At 21.2% G+C, this 11990-nt stretch overlaps 2 protein-coding genes across 4 annotated transcripts; one reads left to right on the top strand and one right to left on the bottom strand.

Annotated features, from left to right (window-relative positions):
* The first annotated feature begins 448 nt into the window (after nt 1–448).
* LOC122503776 (39S ribosomal protein L13, mitochondrial) lies at nt 449–3250 on the top strand. The gene is made up of 4 exons (XM_043614458.1): nt 449–511; nt 925–1048; nt 1126–1280; nt 2934–3250. Exons 1-4 carry the CDS (start codon nt 488–490, stop codon nt 3165–3167), a joined length of 537 nt encoding a protein of 178 aa, XP_043470393.1. The 5' UTR covers nt 449–487; the 3' UTR covers nt 3168–3250.
* Nucleotides 3251–3463: 213 nt separating this feature from the next.
* On the bottom strand, nt 3464–11862 carry LOC122503767 (leukotriene A-4 hydrolase). 3 transcript variants are annotated; one of them, XM_043614445.1, is made up of 12 exons: nt 11499–11513; nt 10146–10226; nt 9434–9495; nt 9243–9358; nt 7405–7556; nt 7224–7335; nt 7077–7145; nt 6587–6863; nt 6158–6453; nt 4282–4536; nt 3900–4195; nt 3464–3784 (listed from the first exon to the last, which is right to left on the bottom strand). In XM_043614445.1, the coding sequence occupies exons 3-12, from the start codon at nt 9474–9476 to the stop codon at nt 3556–3558; spliced, it is 1845 nt and encodes a 614-aa protein (XP_043470380.1). In that variant the 5' UTR covers nt 9477–9495; nt 10146–10226; nt 11499–11513; the 3' UTR covers nt 3464–3555. The 3 variants fall into 3 exon arrangements, with proteins under 3 accessions (XP_043470380.1, XP_043470379.1, XP_043470378.1); XM_043614444.1 differs by lacking the exons at nt 10146–10226; nt 11499–11513 and adding an exon at nt 11756–11862; XM_043614443.1 differs by lacking the exon at nt 11499–11513 and having other exon boundaries at nt 10146–10378.
* Between the last annotated feature and the right edge of the window lie 128 nt (nt 11863–11990).

Genomic DNA, 11990 nt, shown 5'->3' with positions numbered 1-11990 from the left:
AAAAAAATATTTCTCATTTTTTACTATAGTTTTAGTTTATAAAAATAAACTGTAAATATTTGTATATAATGGAAGATATACAGTTATAATTATTGTTAATTTTCGTGATACAAAAAAAAATGATATTTGCAAATAAAAATTATCTATAACTAGAGAAATATTGTAATTTTTTTGTAAAAGAAAAATAAACTTTGTCTTTTCCCCTTAAAATTTAATATAAATTTTACCTGCTCATGTATAATTTTCAAGTATATTATTATTTATTCTTATTAATTTCATATACATATTTTAATTTATTTATTAAATTATTAATTTATTAATAAATAATTAATAATAAAAAATTAATAAATAATTTTTATTTATTATTAATAATTTATGAAAAGAAACAATTTTCGAAACTACCGGAAATAGTTTCAAATTCAAATATAGTCAAAAGATGATCAAGATAATTGTATCCGGTTCCAGTAAAAATACGAGATAAACAAAAATGTCACTCCTTCGTCGTTCGCAGGTGAGTTTTTTTCAATTTAAAACTGTTTTAATGCATAATTGATAGTTATTTCAATATTTTACAAATCGACTGAACCGATTTTTATTAAGTAGTACAATTGTCTTTCGTTATTATTTCCAATTATTCTTCTTTTTGCGTTTGGAGTATAATTTTTAGGTTATGTTATTAATTTTATTTTAGAAGTTTTAGAATTGTAAATTATAACAATATTACTTGTCATTAAATTATAATTATTAAAAATTAATATTGGGTAAATTAAAATGAAGTTTTTCGGACATAGAAAGTTGTAATTTATAAAAAATTTGTTTATATATTTGTTGTACTGAAGAACGAAGTGATAGGATATAGTTTTATATGAGCATAAAAAGTAGAAAATGCTTTTTATATAAAAATGAATATTGGATTTCTTTCAGCAATGGGGAACATTTAGTCGTATTTGGCATGTTTATGATGCAAAATGGCAAGATCCATTTCAAAGTGCAGAATTGATAAAAAAGTATTTGACAGGAACGTACAAACCTATTTACCATCCTATGAGTAAGAAAATTGTTTTCCAAATATTTTATGACGATTAGTGGTTTATTTTTGTTGCATATAATTATTACTTTTTTCAGATGATTGCGGTGATAATGTAGTAGTAATAAACAGTAGAGATATTGCTCTAAGGGGTGATGAATGGCAAAAGAGAATGTATTTTCATCACACAGGATACGCCAAGGGTGCAACGTACACACTTGCTTGGGAATTACATAGCAAAGATCCAACTATGGTATTATAATTTTTTTCATAAAAATAGTTAATGAATGTGAAAATTTTTTATTTAATTACTAAAGTTGGTTTAAAATTTTCACTGCAATAATCAGGATTGCCACAGGTCAGGTCAGGTCTCTAAAGATATCAATTACTTTAAAAAGTTTAAATAAAATTCTTTATAAAAATTCAATTATTTCCAATGCAATTATAATTAATTTCCTCGAAAAATTTTGATTATTAACATAAATTATGTAAAATTTTAAGATATAAAATTTTTTGCTAGAATTCAATTATTTTCACAAATAGTAGAATTTTTCACTAAAATTCAATTATTTAAAAACATTTTTATAAAATTCTTTTCGACCATTCAAATTATTTTTACAAATAAAGAATCTTTGCAAAATTTCAATTATTTTGAAAAATTTTTAATTCTTTCATGGAATTCAATTAAAATTGTTTTGAAAATTATTTAATTCTTATTAAGAATTGTATCAAAATTTTTAGGAATAATTGAATTCTTTCGAAGAATTTCATTAAAAATTTAAAAATAATTGAATATTATATAGAGTAATTTTATTAAAATTGTTTTAAAAATAACTGAATTCCTACGAATTATTGAAAATAATTGAATTTCTGCCAATTTTTCACAAGAATTAAATAATTGTTTTTATTTTCATAAATAATAAAAATTCCACAGGAATTCACTTATTTACAATTTTTTTTTATAAATTTCTTTATAATAATTTAATTTTTTTCGTAAATAATTAAAATTTTAAACAGGAATTTAATTATTTTCATAAATAATATAAAATTCTTTATCAGAATTCAATTTTAAGAAACATTCAATTAATCAATAAATTATTATTTTTACAATTTTTACAATTTTAGATAATAATTAAATATTAAAAGCATTATAGTGTAGATTTTTAGAAATAATTGAATTTTCAAATGGTTTCAAATTAAAATCTTTAAAAATCTGAATTTTTTATACTTTTAACTAACAATTCTGCAGAATTTTTTTAAAATTTCAATTAAATTTTTTTTTAAATTATTAGAAGTTTTTATTTTCTAATATATAATATTCAATTCAAGAATTTTCGAATAATTGAAATTTCGTAAAACTAATTTGTAAACAAATGGATTTGAAAATTCTCTAAAAACTTTTACAAAAATTGTTAAAAATAATTGATTTAAAGGAGAATTTTTGTTAAAAATTCTAGAAAAAATTAATTTAATTGAAATGATGAAAATAATTTCGAAGAATTTGAATGTTTTGAAAAATTTTAATTTCTATGGAAAAATAATAATGATTAAATATTTTTTTAAAATTGAAGTTATTTATTGAAAAATAAATTTAAAGGTTTCAGCTTCACAGTTAGTGAAGGGACTTACTAATGAATTGACAATTGTTTCTTGAAAAATTCTGGGAAAATTCAAAGAAGTTATTTATGTTTTCGAATAATTTTACAATTAAAGAAATTCGTAAATAAATGTACTTGAACATTTTTTTGAGTATTTAATTATTTTTAGAGTGAATCAGAATATTGTTTAGGGTCAGGGAAAAAAGTCAAAATTTTATTTAGAAATAAGGGAAAAACAAAATTAAATTTTTGTGGCAACCCTGATAATATTTATTATTTAAATGATGTTTTTCTTCTTTTTTTTGAAGATCGTGAAAAAGGCACTATATACAGCACTGGATAAAAATATTCAACGGAGATACGCAATGCAACGCTTACACATTTTTCCCTACAGTGAGATTCCATGGGATATTAAGAAAAACATTAGCAACCAAATTAAACAAATTAAACCAGTGCCAGTCAGACTGGATCATATACCAGAGAACGTACGTGCAGAATTTCCCAAACTTATCAAATATCCTGAGCAATATGTTCTTCGATAATAACCAAATAGTACCTTCTTAAATTTAATTTGTAAAAAAATAGTTTTTTCAATTATATAAAAGAAAATTTTTAATATTGAAAACTTATGGAAATTCAATTCATTTTCCCCGAAATTCATTCAAGTTTATTTAGTAGCAAAAAATTTATTAAAAAGTTTATTTAGTAATAAAATAATGTATAAAGAAAAGTAAAATAAAAATAAAGTATTGAAAAGTTGAAATTATAAATTATATTATTATTGAAAATTATTTAGTATTAAAAAAATAAAGATTTTTTTAAAGGATAGAATATTGGGTGATTCTTGAAAAGAGAATTTATTAAAATTTTATGAAATTATTATAAAAACGTAGAAATTTATAATTTCTTTAGAAATATTCAATTGTAACATTAATTCAGGTGTAAATCCTTTTTCAACATTTCGGCGGCAACAAACATCATTTGATCTTTTGTTCTCAAATAATTGTCTATTGCTCTCTGTCTCACTTCTGGCCATGCATAAAGATCACGATAAATTGGTCGGAGGTATTTCATACGTCCAACTTCAGACACAAAATCAAGAGCTTCAGCAACTTTAGGCTCCCATCGTGATTTTAATGCTAATCGAATCCACATGAATCTGAAAAAATTGAAACAACAATAACAATAATAAAACGATAATATTACAAATCTAAAACATTTGCTAGTAATAATAATAATAAATTTTGAATCTAAAAAAAAGAATTTTAACTCACTTGATTTCACTATTTTGTACAGAATCAAAATCGTAGACCTCTTGCATTTTCTCCAATTTCTTAATCGACAGAGTTGTATTGCTTTCGAACAAAACAGTGATAAATTGCTCCCTTTGTGAAGGACTTAGATTGGTAAGATCCGCTTTTGCGAAAGGAACTGCTGTACTTTCTGACCAATTAATCCATTTATCGGCAAGTTCAATACAAGCATTCAATAAGTCTTTATTATAGTTTGGTATTACAATTGGCATGCCTGGCTTATTGAGCCAAGAATCCCAATCAACTGAATCCAAAATCTGTGAAAAATAAATTATTCAGAAATTTTCTTTTATTTCAAATTATTACTTATTGAGTGGAAATTATTGTTTCTTTTTTAATTCACCTGAGTCTTGTTTGAAAAGTATTTATATAGATGATTCTTCCAGTCTGAAGTTACGATACTCTTGTATTTGAAAGTTTCAAAATAATCTTTCAAAAATGGTTCAAATTCTTTAGGACCACCGAGTAATTCTTCTAAATAATAGAGAAACGTGTGACCCTTCATATAAGGCACTGTTGAAAATGCATCGTCGGGATCCATTCCAGTGAGTTTTACCACTAATTTTGTGAGATCGGGTGTTTCTTCTAGACTTTTGATCTGGAAAAATACATAAATTTAAGATATAGTAAACATTTTAATTTAAAATAATAATTAATTTAAATTATTATTTATTTTTCAAAATAATAATATTCGAAGTTATATAATAATAATCGAGATATTCTGTCCTCACGTGAAGTTATGGCTTTTTGATTCAAAAGATATCAAATTATTCAAAATCTTAAAATAATCTATGAATTTTCTTTCTCAAAGTAAAAAAAACTCCATAAGTAGAGTAACAGTTGCAATTTTTATAAATAATCAATTATTTTATCACTTATTTTTGTATTTAATTAATTTAATTCTTGTTCAACTTTTTGATAAGAATTGATTTGAAAAATAATTTCAGTTAAAATTTCAGAAAATAAATGCAGAATTGCAGTTCTAATTTTTAGAAATAATTAAATTTCAAAAGGTTTTATATTGAAAATATTTTCAAATTTTAATTCCTGGTGGAAAAATAAATAACAATAAGTAATCAAACATTTATGAAAAAAAAATTAATTAAATTTGAAAATTTCTATTTAGAAATTCTGAAAGGATGAGTTTATTAAAAAGTGTAATTAAATTTTGTTTGAAAATTAGTTAAATTTCCGACAAGCATTTTAAAAAATTAAAAAAATAGAAATTTAAAAAAAAATTTTAAAATTCTAATAAAAATTTCAATTAACCGTTATAAGTAATAAACTTCTCCGAAATTTAATCTTTTTAGAAAATAAAATTCTTGACAAAATTGAAATCAATTTGAAAAATTTTCCTCAATTCAATTATTTTCGATATCTACTATTTTTATAAAATTTTTCTAAAAAAATTCAATTATTTATAAAACATTTTAATAAAATTCTACGCAATCATTGTTTTATGTTCATAAATAATAAAAATTTTCCGACAGGAATTCAATTATTTACAAACTTTTTATAATTTTCTTATCAGTAATAATTCAATTATTTTCACAAATAATAACATTTTTTACAGGGATTCAATTATTCTCATAAATAATTAAACTCTTTTGAGAAATTCAATTATTTTCATAAATAATAAAATTCATCGCAGAATTTCAATCATTTTTAAAACAATTTTAATCAAATTCGTCGAAAGAATTCAATTATTTAAAAAAATTTGTTGATAAAATTCTTCATGAGAATTCAATTTTAAGAAACATTCAATTATTCAATAAATTACATATTTATTTCTGTATTTAAATAATTGAATTCTCGTTAAACTTTTTAATAAGAATTAATGTGTAAAAGAATTTCAGTTCAAATTTCAAAATTTTTTTAAATTATATTATTTTCTAATTTTTATAAATAATTAAATTTCAAAAGGTTTATTGAAATTATTTGATATTTCAATTACAATAAGTAATAATAAGTTTTAAAATATTTGTTTATCAAAAATTATTGAAATTTTGAATAATTTAATGTAGAAATTCTAATAGAAATTAGGTTTTTGAAAAATTGTAATTAAAATTTTTTTTAAAGATAATTAAATTCCCGAAAATAACTTAAAAAATTGAAACAATTAAAAGTTATGTCAAATTTCATTGAAATAAATTATTGATTTAACCATTAATTTAGAAAAAGAAGATTTTAAATGATCGAAATATTGAAAAATCACTTACTGCATCCTTGAGTTCAGAAAGGCCCATTAAGGCATTAAATTGCCTTTGCTTTTCACCAAACATTCGTCCGTCTATTTTATATTCAATGAACATAGTGAAACCCTCATTTAACCAAAAGTGTTCGAAATTTGCATTTGTGACTAAATTCCCAGTCCAACTGTGTGAAATTTCGTGAGCAATGACACTGGCTAGGGAACGATCTCCAGCAAGTAATGTTGGCGTTACAAAAGTTAAGCACGGATTTTCCATTCCACCGTAAGCGAAACTCGGAGGAAGAATCAAAAGATCGTAGATGCCTAATTGAAGAATTATTTATATTATTCAATAAAATTATTTCTTTAATATTAATTGAAAAGAACAATTCACTTTCATCTATGATTGAAATGATAATTAAATTAAATTATGTAAAATAATTTTTTTTGTTCCTACCCCAAACGTATGGACCACAAATATCTTCGGCAGTACGTAGCATTGTATCAGTCTCTGAAAATTCAAATGCACTCTCTTCTATTAATTCCTTTTCCGACCAAACAGAAGATCTTGGTCCAATTTTTTTCGTAACTAAATCACCAACTGCGATGGCAATCAAGTACGAGGGAATTGGTACCGGTTGATGAAATTTACTAATTTTTGTTTCGTTTCCAATAGTTTCTATTTCATCATGTAGAGCGGACATTAATGTTGTTGCCCAAATTGGTGACGTAATCTTTCACAGAAAGAAAAATAAAATTATGAAAAAAGTAGTTACAATTTTTTAATGAAATATATAAACAAAATATCAAAGAGAAAAAAAATATGATAAAATAAATAAAATATCAAAGAGGAAAAAAATATAAGAAAATAAACAAAATATGAAAAAACAAGTAAAATAAAGAAATGTAAAACATTATTTTTGGTGTAATTAAAAAATTAAAATTACCTCAGCACTGTAAGTAGATTTTACAGACGGAGTATCTTGACAAGGTACCATTGATCGTGCGTGAATTGCCTAATAAAAAATACACTTCCATTAAAAATTAAAGTCTTAAATTAACAAAAATTTTAGAAAATTACAAAAAAAACATACTTGATTTTGAGAGAAAAGATAAGGATACTTCTTTCCGGCTGTTTGTTGAGCATTTAACCATTGTAACGCCGTTGCCTTGGGTGACGTTTCATAATGAATTTTAATTTTATATCTGTAATTAAATATAGAAATTCAAAAAAGCAAAAATTGTCAATTAGTCGATTTCTAAAATTATATTTACCTAGTTTTGCCATCATCACATTCAGATTCATTTGGTAATTTGATATTGAGTTTAGATCCAAATGAAACTGTTTCTCCAACGCTGTATTCAAGTTTACAATTGTCCTTTTCATTTGTTATATCCAATAATGTAATATTTCGAACATCCAAAATCTATTTTGGAAAAAAATTCAAAAACTATAGAATAAATTTTTAATTTTAGGAAAAATGAATATTTACCAATATGGTGTAAATTAAAATTTTATCAATTTAATAAAATACTTTAACATATTTTTCAATTATAAACTAATCAAAACAATCTAATAAAGTAAAATGATAATAATAGTTGTTTTTTTTGTTTCATAATTTTTCAATAATTTTTCTTCCTTTAAAAAATAAAATTTGATTGAAAATAATTGATTTGTTCTTAACTTTTTTGAAAAAATTAAGTTTTTCTAATAACTAATTAAAAATTATGAAAGTAATTGAATTTTACAAAGAATATCTTTCAAGTTTTTAAAATAATCGTGTTTATTATTAATTTTAATTGAAAATTCAATTATTGTATTTTATTAAAGTTTTTGGAAAATAACTGAATTCTTCTCTGATTTTTTTTCTAATTTAATCGATTTTATAATAAATTTTATTAAAATTATTGACAAAAATTGAATTCTTTTGAAGAATTTCTTTAACTTTTTTTTTGAAAAAATGGAGTTTTTTTTAACAGTTTTAATACAAAATTTTGAAAGTATGTAATTGAATTTAAAAAAGATTATCTTTCAAGTTGTTAAAATAATCGTGTTTATTAATAATTTTAATTGAAAATTTGATTATTGAATTTTATTAAATTTTTTTGGAAATAATTGAATTCTTTTCTGAGTTATTTTTTAATTTAATCAATTTTATAATAAATTTTAATAATAAAGAAAATTTTGTTAGTAATTGTAGTCAATAATTTTATTAAAAATATTTATAAAAATTAAATTTTTTTGAAGAATTTGAAAATTTGGAAAGTATATTGAATTTTACAAATAATTTTTTTAAAGTTTTTAAAATAATCATGTGTGTTACAAATTTTCTTATTAAAAATTTGGTTATTGAGTTTTAATAAAAATTTTTGGAAGTAATAGAATTCTTCCCAGAATTGTTTAATAATTTTTGGAAATAATAAATTTCTTCCTAGAATTCTTTTACAATTTTTGAAAATAATTGAATTCATCACAGACTTCTCTGAACATTTTTGAAAATAATTGAATTCTTTCGAGAATTTTTATAATAATTGTACTGGAAATAATTGAATTCTTACGAAAAATTTTATAAAAATTATACTGAAAATAATTGAATTCATGCGAAGAAATTTATTATTTATTAAAATAATTGAATATTCTTGAAAAATTGTATTAAAACTTTTTAAAATAATTAAATTCTTTCGAGAATTTTTATAATAATTATACTAAAAATAATTTAATTCTTTCGAGAAATTTTATAAAAATTATACTGAAAATAATTTAAATATATTATTATAATATATAATTGAAAAATATTATTTATGAAAATAATTGAATTCTTGCGAAAAAATTTATAAAAAATTTGTAAATAATCGAATTCTTTCGAAGAAGTTTATTAAAATTTTAGAAAATAGAAAGTAATAATAATTGATTAATTAATAATTCAATTTTTAAAAATTTCAAAGTATTTAAAATAATTCATATTTTGAAGTTAATATTTAAAAACAATGAATTTTTTAATTTTTATTAAAATAATAAATGCAATACCGCGTTTCGCGCTCTAGATTGCATAACATTTGTTAATAATAATGATATTAATAATAATAATAATAAATAAATAAATGAAATATACCAAAGAATCCGCTGTTTTATCTTTCCTTTCTGCGTCTAAAATCACATGACCTTCTAAAATATTCTTATCGAAATTTATACCCAATTTCAAGTGAATATGAGTAACTCCAACAAGATCTGTATTAGAAATAAGATTTTCAAGTTAAAAAAATTATCAATTATTTTTTAAATTTACAAGTTGCAAGTACTTACCGGGTCTAGAAAAAGAACTCGGATCATCGGGACTTAAAGCCATTCTTGAACTGCTAAAAGTCCTGGAAATAAATATAAATAAAAAGAAAATTATTGAAACTAAAAAATTAAACATGTTTTAAATTAATGTTCTAAACACATGTACAGAAAACATTAAACTATTTCAAACTTCTATTGACTAATTTGATAATATGATCGATATAATAATCTCTATAAAGTTTTAGCTATAATAAAGTAGTTGATTGACACACTATAGTAAAATAGTAATAACCAAAACCGGAATTTAAAAATAAATATATTTTTTACAGAAAAATAAGAAGGTAGAAATATTCACTCCATATTTATAGGAATATTCATTTCGAGAATGTAAAATTCTGTATAAGTAATTTATAACTTTATCGCATCTTTTGAAAAATAATAAATAATATTTTAATTTAAAGTAAACAATAAATTTTGTAAATTTTCTTTCTTTTTTCCTCGAAATATTCCTTATCATAAAATCTATAAATTTATTACTACGATTATTAACAATAATACTTGTTCTTTTCTTTCCTTAACACTTTCTCCTTTTTTTTATCATGTAAAATCCATGAAGTATGTAATTTATTATTATTTATTCTGCAATTTGTAAGAAAGGAAATTAACACAAAAAAAATATTGCACCGTTTAGACAAACACATTATAAAGATCAATAAAATAAATTTTTACTCACGAATGTTTATTCTTGTTTATAAAAGAAGTTAAATATTCTTTTTGAATTAAATTATTGACCTTTCGACTACTGCACAAAATTCTGATAAGAATAAACATATTTAATACGTCATAATTATTACGTGTACATTACGTAAAAATGATTAAAATGATAAATTTATATTTTTACAGCCGGTCGAATTTAACAATGTTATTTTTTTAAGCCCTCCTTTATTTATAAAACGTCGACCAATGTTAAATAAATAACAAATAACAAATTAGCTGTAATTAATAACAATAGATTATTATTATTACTATTTTTACAAATAGATTAATTTAATCACCAGGTACTATTTTTTACATGAATTTGACAGGTAATGTAATAAGAAAATTCTTCTTAAAAATTTTAATAAAATTCTTTGAAACGATTGAATTATTTTTAAAAAACTTAAACGAATTTTTCACAAAAAAATAAATTATTTTGTCAAATAATCAAATTCTCTAAAACTCAATTAGTTTAAAAATCTACTATTTTGATACAATTTCACGAAAGACTTTAATATTATTTATAAACAAAATTTTGATAAAATTCTACGTGAGGTGAGAATTCAATTATTTTCATAAATAAATACATTTTTCGCAAGAGTTCAATTATTTTTATAAATAAAAAAATTATTTTCAGAAATTCAGTTATTTTAAAAAATTTAAATAAAATCCTTCTCAAACATTGAATTATTTTTATAAATATTAAAATTTTCACAGCAATTATAACTTTAAAAAAAATTTTATAAAGTCCTTTGGAAGAATTCATAAACAAAATTTTAAGAAATAATTAAATTAAAAAAAATCGCACAAATCCAAGACTTTCTCATTTTTTTATGAGAATGTAAAAATGTATACTTCGGAAATTTTCATTATTGTAAAAATAATATTTTAATTTTTATATTTTTAAAAAGTTAAATTGTAGAATAATTACAGTTAAAGTGAGAAAAAGTGAAATTATTGAAAAAGTAAATAAGTATTTAAATATTTATTTAACTATGAATAAAAATTAGCCTTTTCAAGAAAAGCAATTGAAATATTTTTTAATTAAATTCCCGTAAATAATTTTAAAAAATGAAATTGGAAATTGGAAATTTTCATTGAATTATAATTTATATTTTAAAGAATTGTATTGTTTACTTTTAAAAATTATTTTTAAATATAATTTATAATATTATGTATACTAAATATATGTTTATAATTTGCATCTTTACTTTGAGGTTAGAATATACATATTACCTGCATGTCAAATTGATGTAAAAAATAGTACCTGGTGATTAAATTAATCTATTTGTAAAAATAGTAATAATAATAATCTATTGTTATTAATTACAGCTAATTTGTTATCTGACGGGCCAAATAAACTACTTTTTTTATTTGTCCCGTCTTGAAATGTATGGAACTGGGGTGACGGGCCAAATAATAAAAGTAACTTATTTGGTCCGCTGACGGGCCAAATAGACACTCTTAATATGCCTTTTAATCCTTTTAATTTCTTATACCATTTGCCTATTTAGTCTTTTTAGTGAATATTCCATGGAAACTTATTTCTTATTTATATTTATATATTATATTTAAATATTTACATACCTTTTTTATAAGAACGAAAAAACGTCTCGGAGTAAAAGTACAGTTTACTCTGCTCTCAAAATGCTCTGCTCTACAATTAAAAGGTTTTGTGGACAAAAAAAAATTGTTGATGCAAAGATAAACTTAAATTATTATTTAAGAAAAATATACTATTTATAAATAATTTCCTTACAATTATCTTTAAATTTCGTGAGAAAATTATATTTTATTCACACAAATTATAGTTATATATGTA

The sequence above is a fragment of the Leptopilina heterotoma genome, unplaced genomic scaffold (assembly GCF_015476425.1).
Source record: "Leptopilina heterotoma isolate Lh14 unplaced genomic scaffold, ASM1547642v1 Lhet_27, whole genome shotgun sequence".
NCBI classification, from domain to species: domain Eukaryota; kingdom Metazoa; phylum Arthropoda; class Insecta; order Hymenoptera; family Figitidae; genus Leptopilina; species Leptopilina heterotoma.
This window is presented reverse-complemented; position numbering and strand designations above follow the sequence as displayed.